At 51.7% G+C, this 27,858-nt stretch overlaps 1 protein-coding gene across 6 annotated transcripts in view; it reads right to left on the reverse strand.

The window, feature by feature from the left end:
- Positions 1–1,754: 1,754 nt before the first annotated feature.
- The window catches only part of PTPN5 (protein tyrosine phosphatase non-receptor type 5), a 62,934-nt gene continuing 36,830 nt past the window's right edge, over positions 1,755–27,858 (reverse strand). For 4 of the 6 annotated variants that reach the window (XM_030829288.1, XM_030829284.1, XM_030829287.1 and 1 more), the window contains 12 exons: positions 17,853–18,046; positions 17,169–17,276; positions 16,839–16,922; positions 16,110–16,351; positions 14,450–14,639; positions 11,735–11,819; positions 7,397–7,476; positions 7,076–7,213; positions 6,433–6,543; positions 3,496–3,656; positions 3,291–3,404; positions 1,755–2,852 (listed from right to left, as the gene is read on the reverse strand). In XM_030829288.1, coding sequence (XP_030685148.1) covers positions 2,759–2,852; positions 3,291–3,404; positions 3,496–3,656; positions 6,433–6,543; positions 7,076–7,213; positions 7,397–7,476; positions 11,735–11,819; positions 14,450–14,639; positions 16,110–16,351; positions 16,839–16,922; positions 17,169–17,276; positions 17,853–18,046 — 1,601 coding nt within the window. In that variant the 3' untranslated portion in view covers positions 1,755–2,758. Of the gene's footprint in view, positions 2,853–3,290; positions 3,405–3,495; positions 3,657–6,432; positions 6,544–7,075; positions 7,214–7,396; positions 7,477–11,734; positions 11,820–14,449; positions 14,640–16,109; positions 16,352–16,838; positions 16,923–17,168; positions 17,277–17,852; positions 18,047–18,208; positions 18,343–20,847; positions 21,031–27,858 lie in introns of those variants that run through there. The other 2 variants (XM_030829289.1, XM_030829290.1) reach the window with 2 other exon arrangements.

A 27,858-nucleotide genomic window follows, 5' to 3' on the forward strand; every position in this document is an offset into this window, starting at 1 on the left:
ACCAGTGTCATCCGTTCCTTAAATGTCTGGCCCCCTGGGGGCGATTCCTTACTCTGGCTCTGCAGCTGTCTCAGCTGGATGACACACCGCTTGGTTGTGGGGGGAGGGGGAGGGCAGTGGAGAGGGGAGGCAGGAAGCAAGGCTGGATCCAGGCTGGGGGAAACACCGAAGGCCAGGCAGGAAGGAGGCTGAGGGTGGTGGTCCAGGGGTACTTTTTCTGTTCCCTTGTGGAACAGGTTTTGGCTCTCACTGCTGCTGGGTGGGACCTCTCTGAGCTGAGGGGCTCAGGGTAGTGTGTGTGCATGGGCATACACTCAGGTACATGTGCATGCATAGTCCAGCAGGGCTCAGGGAGCAAAGCAACAGGTCTGTATTTTCCAGGGACTGGGACAGGGTGAACTGGGGAGGGCCTCTGGGATCTGCTGCGTTGCTACACAAATCCAGGGGTTCCCATTCATGTTGCACTCCTATGTGTGGTTCATACACAGCCTGAGTATCTTTACAAGGCCACCCTGGGGAAGGACAGGGAAATGTTAGCTCTCCTTCCTCTTGCCACTTCAACAGCCCAATCTCCCTAACCTGGGTAGAAGAGTAGGAGGGCCCATCCTCTGGGGGTTGTGGGGAGGTCTCTGCTTGAGGGTGACTGGAGAGTATGGCCGCCTCTTCTCAAGGACTTCTTCCATCTGGGCTGCTTCAGCCACCTGTTGTTTTCGTCTTCTTTTTTTTTTTTTTTTTTTTGAGATGGAGTCTCTCTGTCACCCAGGCTGGATGCAGTGGCACGATCTCGGCTCACTGCAACCTCCACCTCCCAGGTTCAGTCGATTCTCCTGCCTCAGCCTCCTGAGTATCTGGGATTACAGGCGTGCACCACCACACCCGGCTAATTTTTGTATTTTTAGTAGAGATGGGGTTTCACCATGTTGGTCAGGCTGGTCTCGAACTCCTGACCTCATGATCTGCCCCGTTTGGCCTCCCAAAGTGTTGGGATTACAAGCATGAGCCACCGTGTCCAGCCCACCCTCTTGTTTTCTCATCATCTGTAGCACACCCCGCATGCCTGGACCCTGGATTCCACCCAAGGTTCTGGCATCTTGTAAGGACTTGTTGGTCAGCACCCTTGCCCTGGACCCTTCCTTCTGCCCTGGGGTGACCCCCATCTGCCAGCAGTGGCATCATGGCTACTTTTGCTTCATCCCAGGGGGGCAGGGGACAAGAATAGAGCAGGAGTGTCCAGGATGGCTCAGGATCTCAGCCCACATGCAGATTCCCTGGGCCCCTTGGGAGGAGCTACTCTGAGCCCAGGCCTTACAAGGGAAATTACTGGGCTGCAGCTGCTGTTGGGATCTGTGGAGCTAACATGGGATAAGTGTTTGGCCAACAGGGAGGGGCCTGGGTGTGACCTGAATGTCTCCTTGCTCTAGCCTTGGCTTCTCTGGCACATCTGTTGGAAACGGTGATCTGCCAGCCACTGTGCCTTCCTTGGAAGCCTTCCACACCTGTCCTTGAGGCTCCCCATGGCCCAGAGCATCTGTCAGGGCCAGGGCTGAGGCTGTGTGAGAATCCTGCAGAACGTTCCCAGTTTGGCTTTACGAATTTGGACTTACTCCATACTCCCAGTCTCCACAAGGGGCTCCAGTGAGCAGAAGGGCCAAGCTCTCTGTGTGCTCATGCTGGGGAGGGGCACAAAGACCCAGGTCCCAGGTACAGGAAGGAAGGCAGTGGAGGGGAGAGGCAAATCACACAGACCCAGGAGGTTAGTTTTGCTCAAAATGCTCCGTTTATTGCTCTATTCAATGACCACGAGCGAATTATAAAAAGACACCAAATGTCTCTGTCTGCCGTGGGATAAATATTTAAAGTCAGCAATAAAAACACGTGGCTCCAAGATAACACATGTTGCCAAAGAGTCATGCATGCCCTCCTGATGGGCTCTCAACACACACATGGACATGGGAACACACGCAGAGCGACACGCAGTGAGACTTCTGGGAAGGCTTTCCCACAGTGACACAGAAAAATGCCTCACACAGATCTGGGGCTGAGTCCCCACCCAAACCTTGAGCTCCCCTCCCCTCCCCAACAGGGCCTAGATCCTCTGGGTTCTCCATGCCCCATCTGCCCCCTACCTTGCCAGTGCCTCACAGGCTGGGCACCCTCCTGAGGACATCTGACACCCAGAGGCCACCCTGGCTGTGATGCCCACTCCAACCTAGAGAACTCTCCCTCAGCTGAAAGCTCTCTGGTAACCCTCCGGAGCTCCCCATGCCTAACTCCCGGTCATCTGCCTTTTGGGAGAAGTACGGGTGAAGCCGAGGCTGACAAGTCCGGTTGCTTAGGGGCTGGAGCTCATTACCCCTTCCTGGCCGAGGAGACACAGTGTCCGGTACAGAGAGCAGAGATGGATGGACAGACAGAACACACTGCAGCAGGACACAAAGTGTAGCACGGAAACATTCTGGATCAGGTATTGATGGAACCATCGTTAAAAACTGGGGCCCGGGATCTGCGTGGTGTGGGTCAGGCCCTGGGGCCCCAGGCCTGGCCTGGCATGTCCCTCCCCGACCCTGCCCCCCACTCCCCAATATGTACAGTAGGAAGAGCAATGCTGGAGGGTAGGGGCCAGGCCAGGCTGACAGAGGACAGAGGGAGCTGACTGAAGGGGAGGAAGCGGGGAGCAGGCCTAGGACCCAAGGCGGGGCCCTGGCTGGGGGCCGAGACTCAGGCTGAGCAGTGCCCAGAGAACCTTGTAGAAGCGCAGTCATTCTGGGGACCGGTGGGACAGCTGCTTTTCGTAGAGGCTCATGACGTGGTGCACAAACTGGTACTGCTCGCATGTCTGGATCATGCCGCCCCTGCCCGGCAGAGATGCACAGTGGGGGCAGGGTCGTGGAGGGATGGGCTGTGGGAGGGTGCCTCAAAAGCCATGGAGTAGCAATCACTTGCCAGGCCTTGTCCCTGCGCATCTTGGAGAGACCAACCCTTGCCAACCATTACCCTCTGCCCCTTCCTATCAGGGACACAGATGACATGTCCTACTGCTTTCAGCCTCTGTCCTTTTGTCCACCAGCTCTGCTTTTCTTCCCTCTTCATCCGCCCCCCCACTGTCTGGATCCTGCCCCTCTACCCAACTGTCCTCGCTACTCCTTGTCTGCCCATCAGTCCATGCCAGTGTTTTCCATCTGCCCCTCGCCCCCTCCCCCCCCCCCGCCCCATGCACATGTGGGTCTCTCCCTGTACCCCCTCGGGGCTCTAGCTCCCCTGAGTGTCCCCACCCCCGCCCGTGGGCTGACCTGTCCTGACGGAGCTGGCACGTGGTCTTCAGGATGTCCACCACACCCTCATGCCGCAGCTGCTGGCAGCAGATGCTGGTGGCAATGAAGCAGCCGGTCCTCCCAATCCCTGCACTGAGGGCCGAGGGGACCGGTGGGATGAGGGGCAGGGCAGCCCAGCGGGTGGGGGGCTGCCCCGCTCCAGTGGCTGGCTGGGAGGACCCACCTGCAGTGGACGATGATGGGGGCACAGTGGGGCCCCTCCTGCTGGGCTGCCTCCTCCACCTCCCGCACCAGGTGCAGGAGTGGGGGGGCCCGGTCTGGGGTCTTCTGGTCGGGCCAGGATGTGAACCAGTAATGCTTCAGGCCTCGCTCCTCAGTCCCACTCTGTCGAGGAGACAGAGGCCCACCCCAGGTACGTGTGAACTCTTTCAGCTCACAAACCACCCAGAGATAGAGATGGGATGGGAGGAGGAAGAACACAGGAAGCACACAGAGAGTGGGACCCCTTCACCCTTCCATCTAGGCCACATTGCCCAGTGGCACCAGACACAGACCCAAAGCCAGCTCGGTTTTGGGGGTTGGTCAGCGGCGTTGGCATGGAACTTGTCTTTGGTCCTGCCCCAACAACTTCAGGATCATCCAAGAGGGGCCAAGAGCCCCTTCTCCGATTTACTACTATCTCCAGGGTTCCTTATCTTAACAAATGGTCCCCCAGTCATCCCTTTGTCACATAACCCAGCCCCGGGACTCTTCTTCGCCTCTTGCTGTGCCTCACCTGCGCCTGCATCTGCGTGACTCGCCTCTATCTTAGTGCTGCAATTAGTGCTGCAAGTTTTACCACCTCTTCACACTCCCCGCTTCACTGCCACCTTGACCTTTATCATTGCTCGAGTGTAGGAGATTTCTGCCTCATCCCCAACTGTCTCAGATCCACAGAGTCCAAATAGTCTGTGTACAACACACATCTGGACATGCTGCTCTCCTGCTGAAAACCCATGGCTTTGGACTGAATGTGTGTGTCCCCTTAAGTTTACATGTTGAAACCAAATCTCAACATGGTGGTATTTGAAGGGAGGGCCTTTGTGAGGTGATTAAGTCATGAGAACGGAGCCCTCACAAATGGGATCAGTGCCCTTACAAAAGGAGCTTTCACTCCTTCTGCGATGTGAGGACATGACCCTGGAAGTGGGTCCTCACCAGGGTCATGGTGCCTTGATCTTGGACTTCCCAGCCTCCAGAACTGTGAAAAATAAACCTGTTGCTTACAAGCTACCTGGTCTATGGTATTTCGTTAGAGCAGCCTGAGCAGACCACAACATCCTTCGATGTCTCTCACTGCTCTCAGAATAAGACCCACTCTCCTCAGTCCTTCGCCTGGCTAGGAAGACAACTGCTACAGGGCCTGCCCTTCCAGACACACCTCCTGCCCCTGCATACTTGTACTCAATGCTCCCACACTCCAAAAGGTTTGTAGTTAAAAATCTCAGCAGCACACACAAACACATGCACACACACACGCACACAAGTGTTCCATCTTCCATGTCCTTACTTTTATTTTTTTCTCACTGGGAATGTTCTCCTGACTTGTTTGCCCCTGGTCAACTCTTACTTATCCTTCAAGACCCCATTCAGCACCACCACTTACAGGAAGCCCTCCCTGAGCACATTAGCTGGCAGAGTGTCCTTTTATACATATATATATATACACCTATATATATATTTATATTTTATGTATATTACATTTTATATATTATATATTTATATATTTTATATATAGGTATATATAGGATATGTATATCGTATATACATACATATATACATACATATATGATATACATATCCTATATTCATCCAATATAACATCATATAATATACATATCCTATATTCTATATACCTATCTCTAGCTCAGTACTTACCATCTTATACATGCTTCTCAAGAAAAAAGTCCAAGCTTTGGGAAGCTCTGTGTTCATAGTACCCAACCCAGAACCAAGCTCAGGCCAGGTGCTTGTAATGTCTTATGGACAAAAGTAAATTCCATCAAACTCCAAGATGCCCTGGTTCTTCCCTCATCATCTCCAAGGCATTGAGAAGGTGAGCAGCCCTGCCTCATCTCAACCTGGCTTTCTGGGGAATTTCTACTCAGGAAGCCATTTTCTCAAGTCCTGGGTTACCTGGCTGTGACAGCGACCACTACCTCTGCTCTTCACTTCCTGGCCCTTCATGCCCCCCAACAAGACCTGGATCTTAGAGCTGCTTGTGGGGACAACTGCTCTTGGGGGCTGAGATGCTCCTGACACCCTACCTAGCCCCTATCCAGTGGGAGAGGGAGCAGCTCAGAGGGCCAAGTCTCTGGTCTTGTGCTCAGTAACCCCTGTGGCTGTCAGCATCAATGAACTTCCTTGGCTGCTCCTGGATAGGGCATCAGCTTCCTGATGCCTAGTTCACCTCTTCCAGCCTTTGGGGTTATTACAGCCTTCCCTAAACATGGGTCTTATTTCTCACAAACAGAATCCACTAATCCCGATTTCAAAGGAACACTCTCCTCTATTATGCTGATCTTGGAAGAAGCACAACTTCAGGGTGGGAGGATACCTTCCCCCACTCTTCTGGGCTGTTTTGTATTGCTCATATTTTGTGTGTCTTCCTTTTTCTTGCTGTTTTCTGTAACCACAGCCTCCCTGTACAACCCCAAAGCAGCAAAGAGTGCCTGCCCTCTTGTGGACAGATTGGGCACTACAGGCCAGAAGCCCAGGATCCCAGGTGAAGAGATGTTTCTACGGAGAATCTCAAAGTCATGATGAACCCTCAATTATAAGCACAGTGCTGGGGGCTGCTGAAGTCCCCTCATCCAGACAGTCCTGGCCTTGGGTAAATTTGAAGCATAGCTCGTACGCATTATGAATGACAGAGTAGATAGACAGACAGAGCCCAACAGCATGAAATGTAACTGAGGACTGGGAAATGCAAGGGGTTTGATTCTACCTCTGGCCCCCAAGTCCATTCACCTCTCACTCATCCGTAATTATCAGAAAATCTGGGAGTGACACTGGCTTTTATGTCAGTTACAGCGGACTTCGGGGACCTGTTCTCTGTGGAGTCCCCAGTTAAGCCCCTACACTCATCCTCAGCTTCACCCAGCCCTGCCCCAGGCCTCACCTTGAGGGAGATGAGTCGCAGCCGGTAATCCTCCGTGTGAATGACTTTCTGCACAGTGATCTCAACACCGTCGTACACCACCTGCTCCTCCGGCCAATACTCGGTGCATTTCTGCAGGGGCCCAGATCAGGCTGCCATACAATCCTGTTCCCTTCCCACACTCTCCACAACACTCTTCAGGGCCAGCGGAGAGATACACAAGGGCAACAGGGTTGCCGCTACAGAGTGTCGGGTTCAAATCTCAGCTGCAAACTCTATAAGCTACTTCCCTTTCCTGAGACTCAGTTTCTTCCTCGGGAAAACAGAAGTGCTACCCATCTGAAGGACTTTTATGGAGATTCAGTTAAATGGGCCCTTACGGGTACAGGAGTAGCCAACATCTGTCCTGGCAGGCTGGGAGGCAGCAGAGTGCTGTGTTTAAGGTCACGGGCACCGGAAGTGGAGAGGCCACCTCCAGGCATGCCTCTATCTGGGAGGCCCGGGGCAAATGACTTAACCTCACCAAGCCTCGCATCTCCTCATCTTGGCAGCGGAGTGAACACCGCCGACCTCGTGAGATTGTCATAAAGATTAATTTGAGAACAAGACACTTAGTGTAGGGCGCAATGTAGCAGACACTCAGAATGGGGACGGGGGTCCCTACCTCGTTCATCTCCTCGATGTTGGTGATCATGACAATGATGGGCGTGTGCTCCTGCCACACCATGCGCCAGAAGTCGGCAACCGTGCTGACGATGGGTCCCTGAGTGGCGATGTACACCTTCTCCTCCCCACCATAGCCCTGCGGCCAGCCAAGTCCAGGCTGTCAGGGTCAGAGGCAGTGCTCCCAGGACCCTATCCCCACACTCAGGCTCTTCCCAGGAGCTGGCAGGAGCCAGACTGGTGTAGGGACAAGGCTGGAGGATGGATCCCATCGACTCAGGCCTCCCCTTCAGCAAGAGGCCGTCAAGGTGGGAATACGTACCCGGATGTAGTTGGCATTGATGTAGGAACTCAGAGGGTCGTCAGGGTCTGGTGAGGTCAGACACACTCTGCTGTGAGGGTCTGGGGTGGTGGGAGACAAGTAAGGCTGGAAGCTGGGCCCTCTGGTGCAGGGCCCACCTTCTCTGGCCTATTCCAGGATACCCACATTTCTTCTGCGACCTTAGCAGTTCTTCCTTCCCTTGCCCAGCAGCAAAACACTGACCCATTCATGCTTCATTTTGCAGGTGAGGACTCAGGATGAGAAGGAGGGTGGAGAGAGAGGGGGATCCCCGGGTCTCTACCTGTGTCTCTATCCTTAGCCTATGCCTCTTAAGTTGCCCTATACTCACTGCGTCTTAGCTTCTGGAGAGGAGACAGCTAAGTCAAGAATGGAATTACCTAGGGAAATTCCTGTACAGATCTTGTTCAGCAAGAGACAGCCAGCTTGAGTACACGCTGTCATTGACTTGCTGTGCAGGCTTGTAAAACACATGGCCTTTCTAAGCCTCAGTTTTCCTATCTGTCAAATGGAGGCAAAGATGCCTACTTGCTTGGGCTGTTGGGAAGATGAATGAGAAAAGAGATGAGAAAGTTCTGTATAAACTGTAAAGTGCTTTATAAATATAAAGGGCTGTTAAGATTCGGCAGTAGAAGGTTGAGGAAGGCTATTAACATGAAAACGATAGTCTCCTCTATCTGGATTAAGACTATAGGGTCTTAGCCTCATGTCCACATATGCAAAAGGTTTTTTTCCTTTCAGTTTATTCACATGTCAAATCCCACAGTAAAAGGGTCTCTGTCACTCAGGCTGGAGTGCAGTGGCACGATTATGGCTCGCTGCCATCTCAAACTCCTGGGCCCAAGTGATCCTCCTGCTTCAACCTCCTGAGTAAGCAGGACTACAGCCATGTGCCACTGCACCTGGCTAAATTTATTTTTTTATTTTTATTTTGGTAGAGATGAGGTCTTGCTATGTTGACTAGGCTGGTCTCCAATTCCTGGCTCAAGTGATCCTCCTACCTCGGCCTCTCAATGTGCTGGGGTTATAGGCATGAGCCACTGTGCCAAGCCCCCACCCTGCTCTTCTTCCTGGAGTAGATTTTGTTTTGTTCCAGCTAGAGCCTCCCTGCACTGACTATTCTGTCAGCCTGCAGAGGCCGAGACTGAGGTTGTATGGGGTAAGGGGGAAGCTGGCTGGGGCCCCAGATTCCTGGGTTCTGGTTTAGTTTTGTCATCAGCCCACTTGTCCAGGACCCAGTTTCTTTCCTATAATAGGGAGGACTGGACTAAAGGCACTTCCAGTGTGCACATTAGGAGGCTCTCACAGGCAGTATAGGGGAGTCATTAAGAGTCTACACTGCTAAGCCAGAGAGGCTAGGTTCAAATCCTGATTCTGACTTACTAGCAGTGTCAATATGGACAATTTACTTTATCTCCCTGTGCCTTATCTGTAACCTGGGGATGGTCATTCCACAATGACCTTGCTTATCTTGTAAAGGAGTTAACTTTAACAACTAGAGTCCTTATACCAGTAACTAGGACCAACACAAAGTATCAGTTGCTGTTATTACTGACATTATTACAAGTTCCACAAGTTAAAGGATAAAAAGAAGGATCCTAAACCCGGTAGGAGAAGCTGGGGAGGTAAAGGGCACAAGCTTCGCCTCTTTAGCCCAACCCCACTGTCTAAGGTTTTGGGAGGTGATTTGGGGCAGTTCTTGTGAAGAGGGGGTGTAGAGGGTGGCAGGGATGGAGAGGAGCGAGGGTAAGCGGGAAGGGGGATTTTGGGGGACCTGCAGCAGAGAGGGGCAGGAAGCTCTGTGTGGGCCATCTCCCTTCTCCTTGTCTGCAGGCAATGCTGTTCTGTCAGATTCACATGCACAGCGCAGGGTAGGGAGTGGTGAGTAGTGAGGCTGGAGAGGAACCAGGTAACAAAGGGTCTTATAAACCAGCTGGATTTAGGCCGGGAGTGGTGGCTCAAGCCTGTAAGCCCAGCACTTTGGGAGGCTGAGGTGGGCGGATCACTTGAGATCAGGAGTTGGAGACCAGCCTGGCCAAACATGGTCAAACCCTGTTTCTACTAAAAATACAAAAATTAGCCAGAAATTGCTTGAACCCAGGAGGCAGAGGTTGCAGTGCGCCGAGACTGTGCCACTGCACTCCAGCCTGGGCAACAGAGTGAGACTCTGTCTCAAAAACAAAAAAAAAAGAAAGCTGGACTTAAACCTGAGGATTACAAGGGTGACAACAATGATGGCATTTAAGGAAGAGAATGACACAATCAGATTTCTGTTTTGCCTCATTTTGGTGGCAATGGTAGAAGATGGAGAGGAGAGCGTGGGAGCCAGAAGACCAGTTAGAGGTTTACTGCAATGATCCAAGTAAGAAGTGTCAAGGATCACAGGGCTGTCCAGCCCGGCATGGCTCCGGGGGGCACTTATGTCAATGTAGTCTATGTAAATGGTGTCCCCTGGAATTGGGCAACATGAAAGCCCTAACCTCAAAAACATCACTTGGCGGCGAGGCTGGAGAAGAGGATGTAGATTTGAGAGATATTATTCATTCATTCATTCAAATAGGTGCAGACCCTGGCATGGTGGCTCATGCCTATAATCCCAGCACTTTGGGAGGCCGAAGCAGGCAAGGATAGCTTGAGGCCAGAAGTTCGAGACCAGCCTGGTCAACAGAGCAAGACCTCCACCTCTACAAAAATGAAAACAATCCAAATAGGTGCAGAATGTCTACCATGTGCCAGGCAGCACTGCTTTGATGCTTGGGACACAGCGGAGAAGGGGACAGAAATTGCTCCCAGCATCTTGTTCTCAATGCTGCCTGTGGGTTACTGGTCACTCTGACTGTAACTGTGCATGGACCTCTCTCCCCCACTAGGCTGGAAGCTCCTTGTGCACAGAGTCTGTGTCCTATTTACATCTAAATCCTCAGCCCCTGGGGCAGGAGCTGAGGAAGTGTGTGCCCAGTGAATGAGAGAACAAACCTCAGCATGTCCTGGATCTGAGAGGCAGCCTCTGCTCAGCCTCACCTGCCCTCTGCACTCCCCAACCCAGTCTCTGAGGGCACAGGGTCCATTCTTGCCGGACACAGACAAGATTCTTCATTGGGCTGGGGGCCTGGAGGCTCAGGGCATGGTTGGAGGCAGCTCCAGCCTCTCGGAATGCAGCAGGGACTGCATGGCATCCTGGTCTGCTCCCACCTTCCCCCAGTGGCCATTCTGAGCGGCCAGCAAAGTCCAAGGTTCTAGGATACTCGAGTCCCTGCCTCCAGGTAGGGCTGGGATCGGGGAGGGCAAGACGAGGGAAGAGGTGAGCATCCCTGAATAATGCATCCTGGCCTTAAATGGCGCTTTGTTTAACCGGAACTACCTAGAGACTGTGTAACCATAGCAACTACAAGTCGATATTTTAAAAGTTAAAAATAAGTCATGACATCTTACATGTTGTTGGAGATGCTGATGGCAAAACTGCTTTTTAAAAGCCTTGCTACTCCACAAACTGAATGGAGTGGTTCACGGGGATTCACTTTCAACAAGTCAACGCCCAGGCTAGCCCTGGGGCCTGGGGTCAGAACTTGGCGAGGGTGGCAGGCTCATCGAGGCTTGATAAAAGTTATCTGAAAACGATACCCCAGGGCTGAAAGAGGAGCATCAGGTCACCTGGTCTAACTGCTCCCAAGGGAGGAAAATCCCTTTCAGACCTTCTAGGGGACTGCTCATGACGCCTCACTTGAATACACCGAGTAACAGGGAGCTCACTCCCTGACAGAGACAACTCATTTGCCTGTGGGAGTGGATGTCCCTGTTAGAGGGCTTACAACCCGACCACACTCCACACAGTGTAGACAGAGAGCCTGACTCCGGGATCACAGAGGCCCAGGTCTGAAATTCAGCTCTGCACTTCCTAGCTGTGGGACTGCGGGTGAGCCACTTAACCTCTCTAAGCCTTAACTTCCTTTCCTTAAAATCTGCCCACTCGGAAAAGATAGAGGATGCGAAAAGTGACCTTTCGGTTACCACAGTGTGGCTAGGAGCTGCTGTCATTACCACCCTTTCTCTCTGGGTTTCTAGAGGGCCCAGCACAACACGTGGCCAGCCAGGGCAAAGGACCACAGAGTGCTGTGTGAGGAAATGAACTCGCCTCTGGCCTCACCGGGGTGGTGCCTCCCTTCAGCCAGCAACCCCCAGCCCTCTGTCCCACCTCCTCCAGTGATGAGTGTCCCGTCACCGCTGGAGGCCCAGCTGTGGGCTTACGGTCCTCCTCAGGGTGAGGGGGTCCCCAGGTGAAGCTGAGCCTGCCCCCATCCCTCTGGGGCAGCGAGTACTCACTGGGAAGTATGGTTTTGTACCGGTTCTTCCGCACCAGCCCAGGGATGTCGTACTCTTTCGGATCCACAAAGTTCATGGGGATTTCCTGTGGAAGGAGGACACGAGGTGTGAGCAGCTATGGGCCCTCACAGATGTTTGAATCCAGGGGACGCTGTGCCTCCAACTCCTAGCCCAGGGACTGGCTTGAGTGCACGCATTCATTCAACAAACATTTACTATTAAGAGAGTTAGTGCTCACGAAGCATTCAGAACAGTGCCTGGCACATGCCGAGTGCGTAACAAATATTATAATGACTATTGTTTATGGAGAGCCAGCCTGGCATATATAGACAGTCAATAAATAGCTGATGAATGAACAAAAAGACAAAAAGTGACCTGGCCAATGGCTGCCTTCTTCCACGCTCCCTGGGCAGCATTCCTCCCCGGGCATCCCTATCTCGGGACCTGGGTTCGTGCTGCTTGTTCTGTGGTAACACACACCCCATCCTCATCTCATGTCCCGCCTCCTCTGAGAAGCCTTCCCTGATTCTCCAGAAGGAGAGAAGCCTCTTTCTGAGATCCCAGGAGTATCTGCACCTCCCAACCACTGTCTGTGTCCAGAGCTCTGAGTCTGAACTTCTCTCCTGGCATGTGAGGGCTTCTCAAATCTGGCCTCCCTTTACTTCCAGTTAGGCCTGTTTCTCCCGTTGTTAATCTGCTGTTCTCAGTCCTGCCTCTGAGTCTGAGCTTGTGACGTTCTGCCTCCTGAGGGCACTGGTCTCCCCTACCCCCATCTCTCCAAGTTGCACCCACCCTTTAAAGTTCACCTCTGCCCAGGCACGGTGGCTCACGCCTGTAATCTCAGCACTTTGGGAGGCCGAGGCAGGCGGATCACGAAGTCAGGAGTTTGAGACCACCCTGGCCAACACGTTGAAACCCCGTCTCTAATAAAAATACAAAAATTAGCTGGATGTGGTGGCAGGCCCCTGTAATCCCAGCTACTAGGGAGGCTGAGGCAGGAGAATCGCTTGGAACTGGAAGGCAGAGGTTGCAGTGAGACAAGATCACACCACTGCACTCCAGCCTGGGCAACAAGAGTGAAACTCTGTTTCAAAAAAAAAAAAAAAAAAGTTCACCTAGGAGTCTGTCTCCTTCTGACATCCTCCAGGATGACTCTCCATGCCTCTTGCCTCTGCATTTCCTTCCAGTCTGTCCACCAGCTTAGCCCTTGACTGCACCTAGCTTCACACTGTTCATTGTTTTTGGACACACTAAGTATGGGCTTTGGAAAATGAGGATCATAACACTTTCCAGGATCGTGAAAATCAAAATAAAAATACAACACATGCAAAACTGCCCCCAGAGTGGGTGCTCAGGCCACGCTCCTTCCTCAACAGTGACCCACCGAACAGGAAATGAGGTAGAGGATGTGATTCTTTCTCGAAGGGGAGATGACGGCAGTGGGAGCTCAGAGGAGGAGCTGAGGCTGGGGTGGTTGAGGAAGGCTTTCTAGAGGCGTCTGGAGTGGGTGATGATGTGAGCAAAGTCACGGCAGGAGGAAGGCACAGGCGAGGCTGGCCCAGTTTGAAGTGGACAGTCCCTGCAGGGGTGGGGCATGGGGGCATAAGGCTAGAAAAGGAGGCTGGGGCCACACCAGGTGAGGTGTGCTGATGGTGTATGCAGGTGGTACCAAGTTCTGGGGAACTTGGAGCAGCAGATCAGATGGTGATGGAGGTCTTCTCACAGGGGAGAGCTACCTGGTCCAGACAGGCCCAGGGCGGAGGCCAAAGGAAGGGAGCTATGAGGGAGGAGGCACCTGCTTCCGTACCCCTCTGGCTTCTACCAGGAGGAACTCGCCCCAGATACTCTTGGCCTCTCGCCTTTTCCTGCTCACAGAAGTGAGGAGTTACCTGTTTGGTGAATTTGGTTGAGGAATGGAGCTTTGGAGCCTCAGCCCCTTCCTTCCTCCTCCTCTCAGGGTCCTCCTGCCAGGAAAGAATTATAGGGGTGCCCCCATGGGGCAAGGTCCAAGATATGCCGGCACCCCTGCGGAGGGTGGAAGGTGCATCTAATTCTGGGTGTCAGTATCGGGAGGCTCACTCTTGCTATACCCTGCTAAGCTCATTTCCAACCTTTATTTTATTGACAACAAAGGTGACATTGTGATCTTCTACGCCTTAGCTCTTAACTGGCTGAGCACTCAAGCAGGGAAACAGGGGTGCCATTTATTGAGCCCCTCGAAGTCCAATAGGAGGCAGCTGGAGGCTGCTGCAGAAGCCAGGGTGGAGGTGATTAGGACCTAAGCTAGGGCCCCAGGGGTGGTAAGGAGGGGAGGCCACTAGAGAGATTTCAAAGGCAGAAGAACAACGCTCGGCAGGAGGAAAGTGGGAAAACACAAGAGTTAGAAGTGAAGGTTCTCTGTGGCTTTCAGAGCACAGCACTGGACAATAAAGACTTAGCATTGTCACTGTACCTCCATCACCCGGCTGGGTGCTCTGCACATATTAGTCTCTTTAATCTTTGCAACAATTCTATTATTTTCATCTCCATTTTCCAGATGAGGAAACTGAAGCTCAGAGGGAAAGCAGCTTGCCCAAGATGGTGGGAGAGCTGATAATAAAGTGATACTAATCTACTGCAGATGCTGAGTTCCAGGGACCATGCTCCACCACCTGGGTAGGTGGATGATTGACATGGGTCTGCACACAGTGGGGCGACCGGCTCAAGGGAACTCACAAAGAATTCCGCCTGCAGCAGGAAAGGGTCCAGGGCCTTTTCGTGAAGCTCTTCTGCTTGGAGGACACGGGAGGCGCTGAGCAGGTACTCGCGGGCGGACTCCTCACGTGGGGACATGAGATAGCCAAAGCCCTCTTCGTTGCAGCCCGGAGTGCACATGTCCAGGGTCAGGGAGACATTGGAACCCCTCCTGGAAGGACCAGGAAAGGGAGTGTGAGCCTCTGGGGCAGAGGGACGGGCATGAGCTGGGGTCTCCAGGGGTGGGAAAATGAGGGAGGGAGAGATCAGCTGGGAACAGAGTGGGGTTGAGGAAGAGGAGTGGGAGTATGACAAGACCCCCTGTCAAAGAAGCGTGACTCTCAGCCCTGAGGCATTGGCCTGACTCCCTATCTCCTGCCTCCTGCAGTGGAGATGTTAACTTAGCGGGGATTTGGGGCTCCAGTTCTAAAAGTTCCATCCAAAGCTACCCCAACATGGCCTTACCCTGGACTCTCCTCCATCACCGTTGGAGGAAGTTCTACCCTGTGATCCCCAGGAAGCTCAGAGAGGGGTCACCTGCCTGAAGCACAGAAGCAGGGCTTGGGCCTGAGAGGATGGCTCCAGACCCTCCCCACTGCAGTCCTGGGCCCAACAGCCCTGGGACGAGGCTGCTGGTGAGTCAAGGACATATTGTCCAGGAGAGGACAGGACCCCAGCTGTCAGGAAGGAGGGAGTCCCAGGAGAAGCATGGTGGCCGCAAGGATGTCTACAATGGGCAAACTCTACTATACTCAGAGTCTCAGACCACAGGACAGGATGGGGCTTCATTACATAGAAGGGGAAACTGAGTCCCCATGAAGGGCCAAGAGTTGTCCAGGCTCTCCCAGTAAGGCGGTGGCAGAGCTGAAACAAAAAGCTAGGTTTCCTGACTCCACACCCAGTGTTCTTTCCATGACATCACACGGGTAACTCAAATTTGGTGTGATCTGGCTTACCCACCTAGACTCTGAAAAGAGGGTGTCTACACTTCTCAAAGTGTGCTCTGTGGAACACTATGAGCTACCCTATAAAAACAGGTTCTAATTGGGTACCCAGGTACATAAAGATGGCAACAATAGGAACTGGGGACTACTAGAGGAGGGAGGGAGAGAGGCGGGCAAGGGTTGAAAAACTAACTGCTGGCTACTATGCTCAGTACCTGGGTGATGGGATCATTTGGACCCCAAACCTCGGCATTATGCAATAGGCTCAGGTAACAACACTGCACATGTATCCCCTCAATCCAAAATAAAAGTAAAAAAAAAAAATAGAGTTCTGTGGTCAAGTGACTTTGGGAAATGCCACATACTGCCCCCTTGCTGGTTTACAATGAACACAAGCATTTTAAAGGCCCTGACAAGTCCTGCAGCAAAGAAACGCACCCAAACTTACTTGAGCATGGGAGAGTGTGTGTGAACATGTGTACACCTATGTGTGCATGTGCAGTAACAGTATTTCTCAGCATTGATCTTGGGGCACTTTGATCTCTATGAATGACCTGGATAGCACGTATCTACACTGGCTACGCTATGAGGCCAGCTCTGCCCTGGGCACCGAGAGTCAGAGTCAGGCATCCACTCTTCTGATCAGGAGCTAAGAGCTCGAGGGCCCGTGGAGCCCACCCCTCCTCCACCCCTCCCACCTCTCCTGCAGACCCATGGACTTGACGGTGAGCGAGGTGGGGTCGGCCTCAGGCTTGATGTCCATCACACAATCAAACACAGGAGTCTCGGGCACCGGGTCGAGGTCCAGGAAGTCATCCTCGATTTTCTCCTCCATCCACTCTGAGTAGGTGAAGGAGGGCTGGCGGCTCACTGACTGGCGCCTGTCCTCAGGGGGCAGTGAGGTGGGTGGCTCTGGGGCTGTCCTCAGGAGGTGCCACACCTGGTTGGGGTGTACAGCATCACCGATCTGGGACCATGCTGGCTGCCCCCCGTGTTCCTGGAGTGCCCATGGGATTGACGCCCCGCCACTCCCTCAGTGTGTCTAGAGCAGCCCTGCTCTCCTGGGAGTTGTCCACAAGGCACTGCCCTGGCCTTGATGGAAGGCTCCATGCTCACTCTCCCTCCCTGCCCCTCCCTCTCCCAGCTCTCTGTTTCTTGTGGCTTCAGGCCTTCTCAGCGGGGCTTGGGAGTTCCTACACCAGTCTTCTCCCTGTCTCATCCCCTTTCCTTAGCCCAGATCACTGCAAACCAATTTTCGGAAAGGGGGAGGCTCTTGCCCCAGGCTGGCACACTTGTGCAAAGAGATAGGTATCCCTCCCTGCCCCACCCAGAACGTCCAGCCTGTAAGTCAGATGGGAGCTGGTAGAAATCCAGGCCTCAAGGTCACAGGAGGACAACCTTGAGGTTGGGGTCAGGAGGCGCCTTACCAGGGTGGTAACGAGGACCAGGCCCACGGACAGAAAGACCAGCAGCAGACTGGGGACTCCCCACGTCCCAGAGTCAAGCCAGGCCTGGGGAACATCAGATAAACAGGTCAGGGTGGTGGTGGGGGCACAGTTCTCAGCTCTTGCAATGACGACAAAACCAAGACTCTGAAAATCACGTCCCAGGTCTGGGGTGGGGAGCAGGCAGAAGAACTTCAGGGGCTTGGAAGTATCTTCTGAACTCAGAGAAGCCCAATCTGGAGGTTGGGGAGGGTGGGACTAGAGGCCCCCAACAGATCCCTGCTACCCCAGGACTCCCCAAAGCTTACTCACCGAGGGTTCCAGCTGTTTCAGGAGCGTCAGCAAAGAGGAGACGAGGTTTGTGGCGTTCTGTGACCAGACGTGGCCATAGCCGCTGAACCAGAGCACCCCGCAGGCAAGCTGGGGCACAGGGGAGCAGGATGAGTATGGAGCCGGCCCCTTCCCCCGTGTTCCCCCGGCAGAGCTCACCTGCGGCCTCAACCTGGCCCTGCATGGAGGCTCCTGAACCTCTAAGGTCCAGACTGGGCAGCTGAGAGCAGGGCCCTGGTGCTGCGTGCCCAGGGGAGGCCTCAGGACTCTCTCTGGAGAAAAGCTGACTGAAGGGAACCAAGAGAAAGCCCTTTCCAGAGAGGACCTCACAAATATGTACATCAAAAGGGTAGTCTCCCAGAAAGGCCTCCACAGACAGGAGTTCTTAGGAGAACGCTGCAGGGCTGGGAGGTCAGGGGTCGGGGAGGCCCTGTGTTCCGGATTCTTAGGTTAGGGAGGCAGGTTGTGAGGTCTCAGCTGCTGATGTGGTAGCTCAGAATTCCAGCCTTCCCCTCATCCCAGCCTTGAGGGCTTGGAGCTCCTGAGGAACACCAGGGAGGCCCCTTATCCTCCTGCCTTCCAGGTGGCCATCCTGGGGAGGAAGTGGGAGGCTGGCCCTCCGCCCACCCTCTCTCCAGACCCTTGTGAGGCCTGTGCCATCCTTACCAGGAACTGTGAGGCAGCAAACAGGCACAGGCTGCTCCTGACAGTGAGGGAGTGGCTCCCAGTGCCTCGAGGTGGTGGCTTCTGAGCTGGATCTGAGGGCGGCGAGGGAGGAGGGGGTGGCGGCATCTCTCTCTGTGAGTCCTGGAGCCCTTCAGCCTCGTCCAGTGCCTCCATCACTATCGGCTGGGGGAGACCTGTGGAAGATGGGCCATGCGGGCCGATGACTCCGGCCCTGTCCACAGGCAGAGCTCTGCCACCCCTTCTGGGGTGGCTGTGGCTGCCTCTCAATCTGGGATCAGTCAGCGTGGCTCCACTTCCAGCAGTCACCCTCGATTAGCAAAGCAATATTCACCTACCTTCGTCAGAAAGAGCTAAGTGTGGGTGGACAAATTATTTCTCTTTTATTTCTCCAGTAACAGAGTTAAAATGGCAGGAGGTTTTCCAGGGAGTTAATATAGTTGTATTTACGCAGCTTCATTCTTTTCTATCTCTTAAGGAAACAAAAAACCACCACCTCAAACTCAATTAAAAAAGCAGCAGCAGCAGAAAAAAAAAAAAAAGACATGGCATAACCAGCCTATGACCCTGAGCAACCCACCCACGCCTGCCCTGTGGATTTTTGTCTCATGTGGGCCATGCCCCAACTGGGGCTGGAGGCCGGACTCTTGACAGACCACAGCCATGTGCCCCCACCCCATCTCAAGACTCCCTGCACACTGAGAGAGGCTGGGGGCAGTTAGGGCGAAATGCAGGAAAAACTTGGTGTAGCAGAATTGATACCAGATGTCTGGGGCCACTTCTGGGTCTGTCCCTAGTGATTCCGGAGAGTCACTCCCTCTCTGGATCTTGTTTCCCCACCTGGAAGATGGGGTTTGGGTTCAACCCTAGTTTTTCTAACTGTGCTTTACAGAGCCCTCGTGTTTTTTCAGGTGCACAGGGGCTGAGGCCCTATGTCTGCCCCTCAAGGGCAGAAGCTCTGCCTGTCCCTGTACCATATACTGGATTTCTGCTAAGATTATTTCAAGGCAGAGTTCTGCTACTAAAGAGTCTGAATACCATTGGCTTAGATCTGAGCCCCTGGCTATAGCACGGGGATTCTAGCTGCGGCCACTTCGGTGAGTCCCAGATATTGGAGGTCTGCACCCAAACTCACAGGATTTAGGGACCTAAACATGGATGTCCCTAAATGGGGACATCTTCTTGATGTTCCCTGTCAAGAGGAGAGGGACCAAAACATGGATGTATACAGTTTGAAAGCTGGGAAGGGGCTGTCTACATATCATGCTGTATATGGGACAATGGACTTGGGTGACAACAGAACCATGTGGGCCCAATATAGCTGTTTGCCCATGAGCTGCTCGCTCACTTGACAAACATTTACTGAGCATCTCCCATGGCCTGGATCAAGACTGTGGTGCAGAGAACCCGATCCTGGAGCTGTGTTTGTAGCACAGGCTCCCGCTTCCCAGCCGGGCCCATTTCAGCTGCACTCCTTGCAGTTCCTCAGGTAAGCCCGCCCCCTGTGCTTTGACATGCTGTTCTCTCTGCCTGGAACATCCCTCCAACACCCTGCTCCCCTCCCCTGCCTCCCACACACTTTGCCAAGGTAACAATCTTGTAGACCTCAATCAGATGTCCCCTGAAGAAGGTCCTGCTCTATCACCTATGAGCACCCCATGCCTCTCCTTCATATCATCATCATCATCAGCAGCAGCAGCAGCAGCAATATGCCTGGAATGTGCAGGGGCCCTTCTCTGTGTGCCTTACATGGGTTAACTTCTTTATTCTTCACAGCACCCCTATAGAGTTGCTACTACTATTATCCCCATTTTACAGAAGAGGAAGATGAGGTGCAGAGAGATTAACAGAGCTGCTCAAGGTTGCCTAGCTGGTAGGGGTGGAGGTGGCTTCAATCCAGGGCAGTCAGATAGGCTTCAGGCTACATTACACTTGCCATGGGTTGTAAAATAACTTTTGAATATCATCTCCTCTACCCACCAAGAAGTTCCATGAAGGCAGAGTGGTATCAGCTTTGTTCATCCCGATGTCTACAGCATGTAGCATAAGTCCTGGTGTGTAAGGCTACAATAAATGTTTACTAAATGAGTGAATGATGATGGGCAAAGGATACTCTTTTACTCAGTTTTTTTTTGCCTGATAAATGGAGATAATAATACATACTTTGAAAAGCTGATATATATATATATATATATATATATATATTTTTTTTTTTTTTTTTTTTTTTTTTTTTTTTGAGATGGAGTCTTGTTCTGTCACCCAGGCTGGAGTGCAGTGGCGCGATCTTGGCTCACTGCAACCTCCGCCTCCTGGGTTCAAACAATTCTCCTGCCTCAGCCTCCTGAGTAGCTGGTATTGCAGGCGTGTGCCACCACGCCTGGCTAATTTTTGTATTTTTAGTAGAGACAGGGTTCACCATGTTGGCCAGGCTGGTCTTGAACACCTGACCTCAAGTGATCCACCCACCTTGGCCTCCCAAAGTGCTGGGATTACAGGTGTGAGCCACTGCGCCTGGCAGCTGTTATAAATATTTTAGATACTACAGATGAAACACCTAGCATAGTGTTCAGCATTTAGTAAGTACCCAATAAATGGCAGATTATAATGCTAACACATAATTCTTGCCTTCAAAAGGCTCCAGTCTCGTGGCTAAAACAGACCAGTAAAGACATGTTTACAATACAGTGCATTAAGCAATAAATCTAAGAGCCAGTGGAGTCTAAGAGGGTCACGGGAGGGCATCTACCTTTGTCCATGGAGGTTATAGTTCCTGACCACCTGAGCAGTCAGCTCAGATCCTGGGAGCAAGGTGAAAAAGGAAAAGCTGCTGCTAAAAGAAGGATCTTGTGGGAAGGGAAGAGTTGCTACTATTGATAAGCAGGGGGTTGATTTATCAAGGGGCAAGGTCTCTGTCCACACACAGTTGACAGGTGATGCCAAATATGGAACAGTGGGAAGGGACAGACCCAGGGGTTACCTGGCTTCTGTGCCTTGGTTCTGCAGAGCACATACTTGGACCTTGGGCAATCCCTTCTTCTCCCTGGATCTCAGTTTCCTTATCTGTAAAAAGAAGGGCTTGAACTAGAATTCAGCGCTTCTTAGATGTTTCTGCAAACCTCAGAGGAGAGGGAACATGGGACTATGGGGAATAACATGATCTTGGACTTGGCTGCATTTTTTTTTTTTTTTTTTTTTTTGAGACAGAGTCTTGCTCTGTCACCCAGGCTGGAGTGTAGTGGCGTGATCTTGGCTCACTGCAACTTCCACCTCCTCGGTTCAAGCAATTCTCCTGCCTCAACCTCCTGCGTAGCTGGGACTACAGGCACAAGCCACTGAGCCTGGCTAATTTTTGTATTTTCAGTAGAGACGGGGTTTCACCATGTTGGCCAGGCTGGTCTTGAACTCCTGACCTCTCAGGTGATCTGCCTGACTTGGCCTCCCAAAGTGCTGGGATTACAGGCGTGAGACACTGCGCCTGGCCTGTATTAAGACATATGGGTGTTCTGTATTCTACACTACGATATATTTGTACTCGTTTTGATATGAAAATAATGTGTTTTATTTCCCTCTCCTAAAGCTCTGAATCACAAATTTTGCTTCAGGAAGATGTGTGACATTTATCCTATGGCTTTGCCCTCAGGGATACATGCACCCCAGTCTGAGAAGCACGGAATTTACCTGCAATAAAACATTATGCAGCCATTATAAATGACTCTGCTGATGAATATTTGATAAACATGGGAAAAAATTTTGATGGTATGGACTAAGAAAGGCAAGGTTACAAAACAGTATAATCTCACTGACCTTAAAAATTAAGAAAGTATAAATATGTCTATAAAAAGATAGCAAATACCTGATGTGAGATTAGAGGTTAACATGAGATAGAGATCATACAGCATGGAGCAGTGAACTCTTGGCACACAGTAAGTGCTTAATAAATGTTGTACACAGTAAATGGGAAGACTAAAGCCAGGTAGTAACACCAGGTCTTTGGGGTGGGGTGAGATTAGAGGTGATTTCATTTACATATCCTAAATTTCCTCTAATAGATAAATATATATGTGTGTGTATACATATACAGACACATGCACACATGTATTTGTAGTGAGAAAGATATTTTTTTCAAAAAGATCAAAGTTCTGAGTTGATATCATGAAGCCTAGTCAGGATTCTCAGGTTTCAGGCCTCGACTCCCACCTGTCACATCTAAATGCATACACTGGGATGTAAGAAATTGACAGAGTATGCGTGGCTCTGTGAGACCCACCCAGCAGCAGAACAGCCACTCCGGAGGCAGGTCCCTCGGAATATGTGTGATCATTACTTTTGCATATGAAAGATAGGTTAACTGTCTTGCACATTATGGAGGTGGTAGGAAAAACGGCAGGCTCGTAGGGCCCTAGATGTGTAGCTCAGAGAGGGGGTGGCTTACAATTTTTTTAAGACTACTGGTCACCTGGCAGCCCTGGGGACCAGATGGATCCAACTGATGGGTATTTACTGGGCAACTGGTAGATGTACATCTTTCAGAGCAGGATTTATTTAGATATTTTTCTGGGTAGAAGTCTGACTTTTTTTTAATCCAGCAAGATATGTTTCAAACACACACTATATTCTGCACATAATTTTGGGGGAGATGTATGGACCTTAGGTTAAGAACCCCTGATCTCAGGGGTGGGCAGTGGATGTCTGTGATGGAAATTGGTGTTAGTTTCAAAGACGGAGAACTGGGCTAGGGGCCTGCCACTCTGGTTTTAGTCTCTGCTGATTTGTGCATGAGTCCAACACACATTTATTGAGCACCGATTATATGTCAAGCACTGGGAACACAAAGATTCAATGTCATGCAATTCAGAAAAGTATTTACTGGGTGCCTACTTTGTCAAGCATGGGGCTAGGCTCTGGGGTTACAGCAGTGAAGGAAACAGCCTCCACTTGCACGGACCACTGTGGTCCTAGGCTCGTTTGTTCTTTTGGGCTCTGTCCTGCTCCTAGAAATGATGTCAGCTCTTATTCTTTCCCTGCCCTCTCCTTTACTATCTTGTTCTGGGAATAATACCACCTCACTGGGCTGGCTCTCTGCAGTTCCCAAAGTGCCTCTGCACACGCAATTGCATTTGCTTCTTTCGACAGCCCTGTGAGGTAGACACGATCATCGTCAGCCCTGTTTTGTCACTGAGAGGCAGCTGCTTGTGTCAAGGGCTGGCTTTTCAATAGTTCACAGCGAGGTGGCTGCTTTGCCACGCATGAAACCCTGACTCAGAGGCAGCTTGCTGACAAGTGATTTAACATCAGGCTCCTCATGGGCTCACCTCTTGCACAGGATGATGGGATTTTCCAGGCAAGAAAAATCAAGGCTTAGAGAGGTTAAGTGTCTTGCCCAAGTAAGTGCAGACCTGAGATTCAAACCCAGGGCTTTCCAGCATCAAGTGATGTTTCCATTTTGCCATGCCGCTTCTCAGTAAAGGGTCACTGCAGCAAGACAGGGAGGTCCTGTGTCTGGGGTCGGAGGGGGTGCGGGTGGAACCTTGAACCTTAATAAGCTGCATGGGGGCCACGATGCAGATTTTGTGCCTGGTCCCCAGCTGATGGAGCCTCAAAGTATACATATGGTATGGAGGGAAGGAAACAAGCCCTGGAAGGCAAAGCTCAGTATCCCAGGCCAAAGCTGTAGGATCCTGGGTAAGGCATGCAGGCAAATGGCCTTCAGATTTCACCTGAGTCACAGGGAAACACTATGATCCCTCTCCTGTCACCCAGCTCCCAAATCCCACCATTGAACTCTGCAGCTACTCTGTGCCCTGGAGCTGGTGCCGCCTGAGCTCCAGAACTGTGGCTGCTCCTGTCAGTGACTCATTCTTTGAGCTCCCAGGCTGCCAGCCCACCGGAACTGGAGTGGAAGGCTGGCTCAGCCTGTTCCTGTTTACATGAGAAAGCAAGCTCTGTCCCAGTTAGCTTTTCTTCCCTTCCCAATGTGGCCAGCAGTCACAGGCAGCCCTACCCAAAAGAACATGACACTCAGACCTGCCCGGACTTCATGAACTACCGGCTGTCAGAGCCTGATGGGTCCTGAGGGATATCTGGTTCAGCTGGTTAATTTCTCAGATGGAAAAACAGGCCCAGAGAGGGGAAGTGGCTTGCCCAAGGTCCACAGCCAGCCAAGGGCAGAGCCTGAACGTTGAAGACTTACTGTGTGCTGGGTGCTGTTCCAAGTGCTTTACATGTATTAACACATTTAATCCTCACAACAATCCCAGAAGGTAGGCGCTGCTCTTACCTCCATTTTACACATGAGGAAACTGAGGCACAGAGACGTTAAGTCACTTGGCTGAGGTCTGCTAATAAATAGGTAGAAGCTAAGACTAGAACCCAGGCAGACTGCTTCCAGAGCCCATGCTATTAGCCACACATGAGATGAGACTAACTCCCTAGGCCTAGGACCAGGCATTCTGCCTCCCACACCACTTCATTGTTAACAAGTCTCCAGCAGTCCCATCCCTCAACCATCTGGGTAATGATGCTGGGCTCCATGGCCTGTCACTGTGTCCAAAATGCCACCAGTAGACACTGACTTCTTGTTCATAGGATTGTTGCTCCTATCTCATTGTGGGGACGGAGGGTGATACAGGAGCGGTAGGGGTGACCTTGGGCAATTTCCCAATAGCTCTCTCCTGTGAAGAGATGAATCCACAGGGAGGATTTGCCTTCCCTTATCCTCCTATCCTGCCAGCTTGGAGCCAGGCACATTGTCAGTCTTATGCTGTTCAGTATTCACAACTGTGCTGCAGGTTGACATGATTGCCCACGTCTTACATGGGGAGCCACTGAGGCACAGAGAGGTTAAGTGACTTGCCTGGGATCACAGAGCCAGACGGTGACAAAACTGGACTTGAACCCAGGTTGGTGGGTCTCCACAGTCTACGATTTTTCTCTTATTCCACAGAAAGGTCTGGAAACCCACAAGGGGGATGGGTGGAGCAGGTTTGCCTACCCGGCCTATTTTGAAGTTTTGCTTGGATAGGTCCAGAATCGAAGGAGGTACTGCTAGAGGAACTGAGAAGGGTAGAGTGGTGGAAGAGTCTAGAAGGAATAGGCCCAATCAGCCACTTCTACCACTGCAATATCACACCCTCAGCACTCCCGTGGGCTCTGAGAGGAAGAGCCTGGCCTCGCTGGGCACTGCTGTCGTCTCTGTACTCACTGGGAGAGGCTGGAGGTGGCTCCCTATTTTCTGCTCCTTTTGCGGGTGTGTAGCAGGCAAACTAGGTGTTAGAGGATATACGGTGCTGAAGAGCAGAGTCCCTGCAACAAGGCAAACACTAACCAAGCACTTGCTCTATGCCTGGCCCTTCACTAAGATTATCTCCTGCCTTAAAGATGTTCTATGTTTCAACCTCAACACTGACCAACAGGACTCCTGGAGAGAAGCCCTGGAGGAAAAAATTTCTAGCTTCTCCCAGCAAACGCAAACGCAAACAGGTGGTGGATTTGGAATTCTGGGAATTTGTACTGGCTCTCTGCAACCCCTCCACCCTGTTAGTCCTGCTGATCAGTGAGCAACACGACCAAGAGATCAACAGGAGGAGGTAGGAAGATGATAAGGGTTTGGGCCAGCAGCAAGTCCATCTCGGATGGTAAGCTGGCTGAAGGCAGGGCCCAAGTCTTGTTCATCTCCACACTCTCCAGGCAGGCAGGATGGGGGTGGGAAAAGGAATCAAATTTTGACATAAAAAGATTCCGGACTAAAACATGGGTGCTCACCACTTATCAGCTACATGACTTAGGCCAGTTGTTTAACCTCTCTGTAACGTAACTCCTGTGGTGGTCTTAAAATATGTCTGTAATTCTTCACTACTTCTCCCATCAATAGGTGGCATCTATGTCCCCTCTCTGGCTGATTGCCCTGATGGAGTGAAGGCGGCAGAAGTGATGTTATAGGGCTGTAAGGCTAGGTCATAAGAGTCCATGTAGTCACCGGGCATGGTGGCTCACCCTGTAATCCCAGGACTTTAGGAGGCCGAGGCAGGCGGATCACATGAGGACAGGAGGTCGAGACCAGCCTGGCCAATATGGTAAAACCTCGTCTCTATTAAAAATACAAAAATTAGTCAGGTGTGGTGGTGTGCGTCTATAGTCCCAGCCACTCAGGAGGCTGAGGCAGGAGAATCGCTTGAACTTGGGGGGCAGAGTTTGCAGTGAGCCAGAGAGCACGCCACTGCACTCCAGCCTGGGAGACAAGAGCGAAACTCCGTCTTAAAAGAGCAAATAAACTTGCCTCATAGGACTTAGAGGATGCCATGAATGAAAACATGCCAAATGCTTAGCCTGCTGCCTGGCACATGGTGAGTACTCAATAAATGGTAGCCAGAATCTAGAGATGATGGGGAAAGGGGAGAGTGAGAGAGAGGCAGCAGTAAGGATTTCCCTTTCATCTGCCAGATGAGCCTCCCAGGAGGACAATGGGTGCCCCACCTGGACATGGGCAGGGGCTTTGAGGCTGCTGGTTGGCAACTGGGGTCGGTGGATGGAGTGCGCGTGGACTGGGGGTGGAGGAGTTTTGTCTCTGCCAGCTAATTAAGTCCAGAATGCTAACGAGCTTTCAAAACAAAACACAACTCAAGTACTCTTTGGATGGGATATAATAAAATGGTTCTATCTGAAATTGCAAACAGCTTTGTTGCTGCAAACAAAGGCTCAGTTCTTTGTGTCTCTTTGGTGTGGAGGCCCAGAAGTACGAGGGTGAAAAGGGTCAATGAAACTCTGAGGGTGTTGCTTCCCCCAGCAGCTGCCCATGCTGAGAACTAAAAGAGCTGACAGCAGAGGCCCTGCGGCAGTGAGGTACCAGAGGTCCCCAGTGCCTGAGACTTAAGCACAAATGCTTGGGGAGGAAGGGACAGACTTGAGAGAGCATCTTGCTCCATCCTCTCATTTCAAAGATGAGAAAACTGATGAGATCCAGAGAATAAGAGGCAAAACCAGGACTGCCATGCTCATCTTTAAGCCTCTAGTTCAGCTCTCTCATTAAGCTAGCATATGAAGTTCAACAGGGATTGCCTGTGGATATCTGGAAAGTCTAAGGCTTGAGGCCCCATGGCAGTGGAAGGCTGGGTCCTGGCTTGGGGTTCTTTGAAGGATCCTGTTAAATGCCCTCAGAGGTCTAGGAAAGTCCAGGTGACAGGAAGTGAACTCTTCAGCCCAAGGTCCCCCCAGGACAGCAGGGCAAATCCCAAGCCTCCAGAGGCTGCCACCTCTGTGTATGAGATTGGCCTAAGTCAATCTGGCTGGATCTCTGAGTATGATGGACGATGCTCTAGAAATTCTCGAAAACCACCTTTTCCTCTCCAAGTAAACCCAAAACAAAACCACCGAGTTGGAAGTTGAGCCAAGGTCCAATGGGGGAAACAATGAACGGAAATTGAGGGCCCTTCACCCTGTCTGCATCCTGGAACTGACAGAGCTGGAGAGAGAGAAACCCTGGCTGTTTGGGAATCAACAACTCTGAAGGGAGAAAGACTCACGGACTGAGCTGCAGCACAGCCGACTGTCAAGGAGACCCCTGAATCTCGTTTCCTCCGAGCTGGTTCACCAACATGACCTCTGAGTCATTTTCTGGGCTTTCTACAGGGAGAGGGGAATTCCATGCCTTGGTGGCTGTCTCCAAGCATAACCAGCCTCATTAAGATCCCCGGGGTTGGGTCAGCCCCAGGTTTCCACCTGCCAAGCTGAACCAATCAACCCAAAGGGTGGTGACTCAACTCAGAGGGCCCCCTCTCTCACTAGCTATCACTCTTGCTTGGCAAGGATTAATTAGTATTTTGGAGTGGCCAATCATTTTTTCTTAATGATTTTAGAAAATATGAAGACCTCCCCCTACAATAAAAGCATAAAGCAAAACCAAGTCATCCATACTCTTGCCTCACTGAGAAAGGCGTTGTTTTCCTTTTGATGTATTTTTCTCTCATTGTAGGTGCACTTTTACCACGTGCAT

The sequence above is a fragment of the Nomascus leucogenys genome, chromosome 15 (genome assembly GCF_006542625.1).
Source record: "Nomascus leucogenys isolate Asia chromosome 15, Asia_NLE_v1, whole genome shotgun sequence".
Lineage (NCBI taxonomy): Eukaryota > Metazoa > Chordata > Mammalia > Primates > Hylobatidae > Nomascus > Nomascus leucogenys.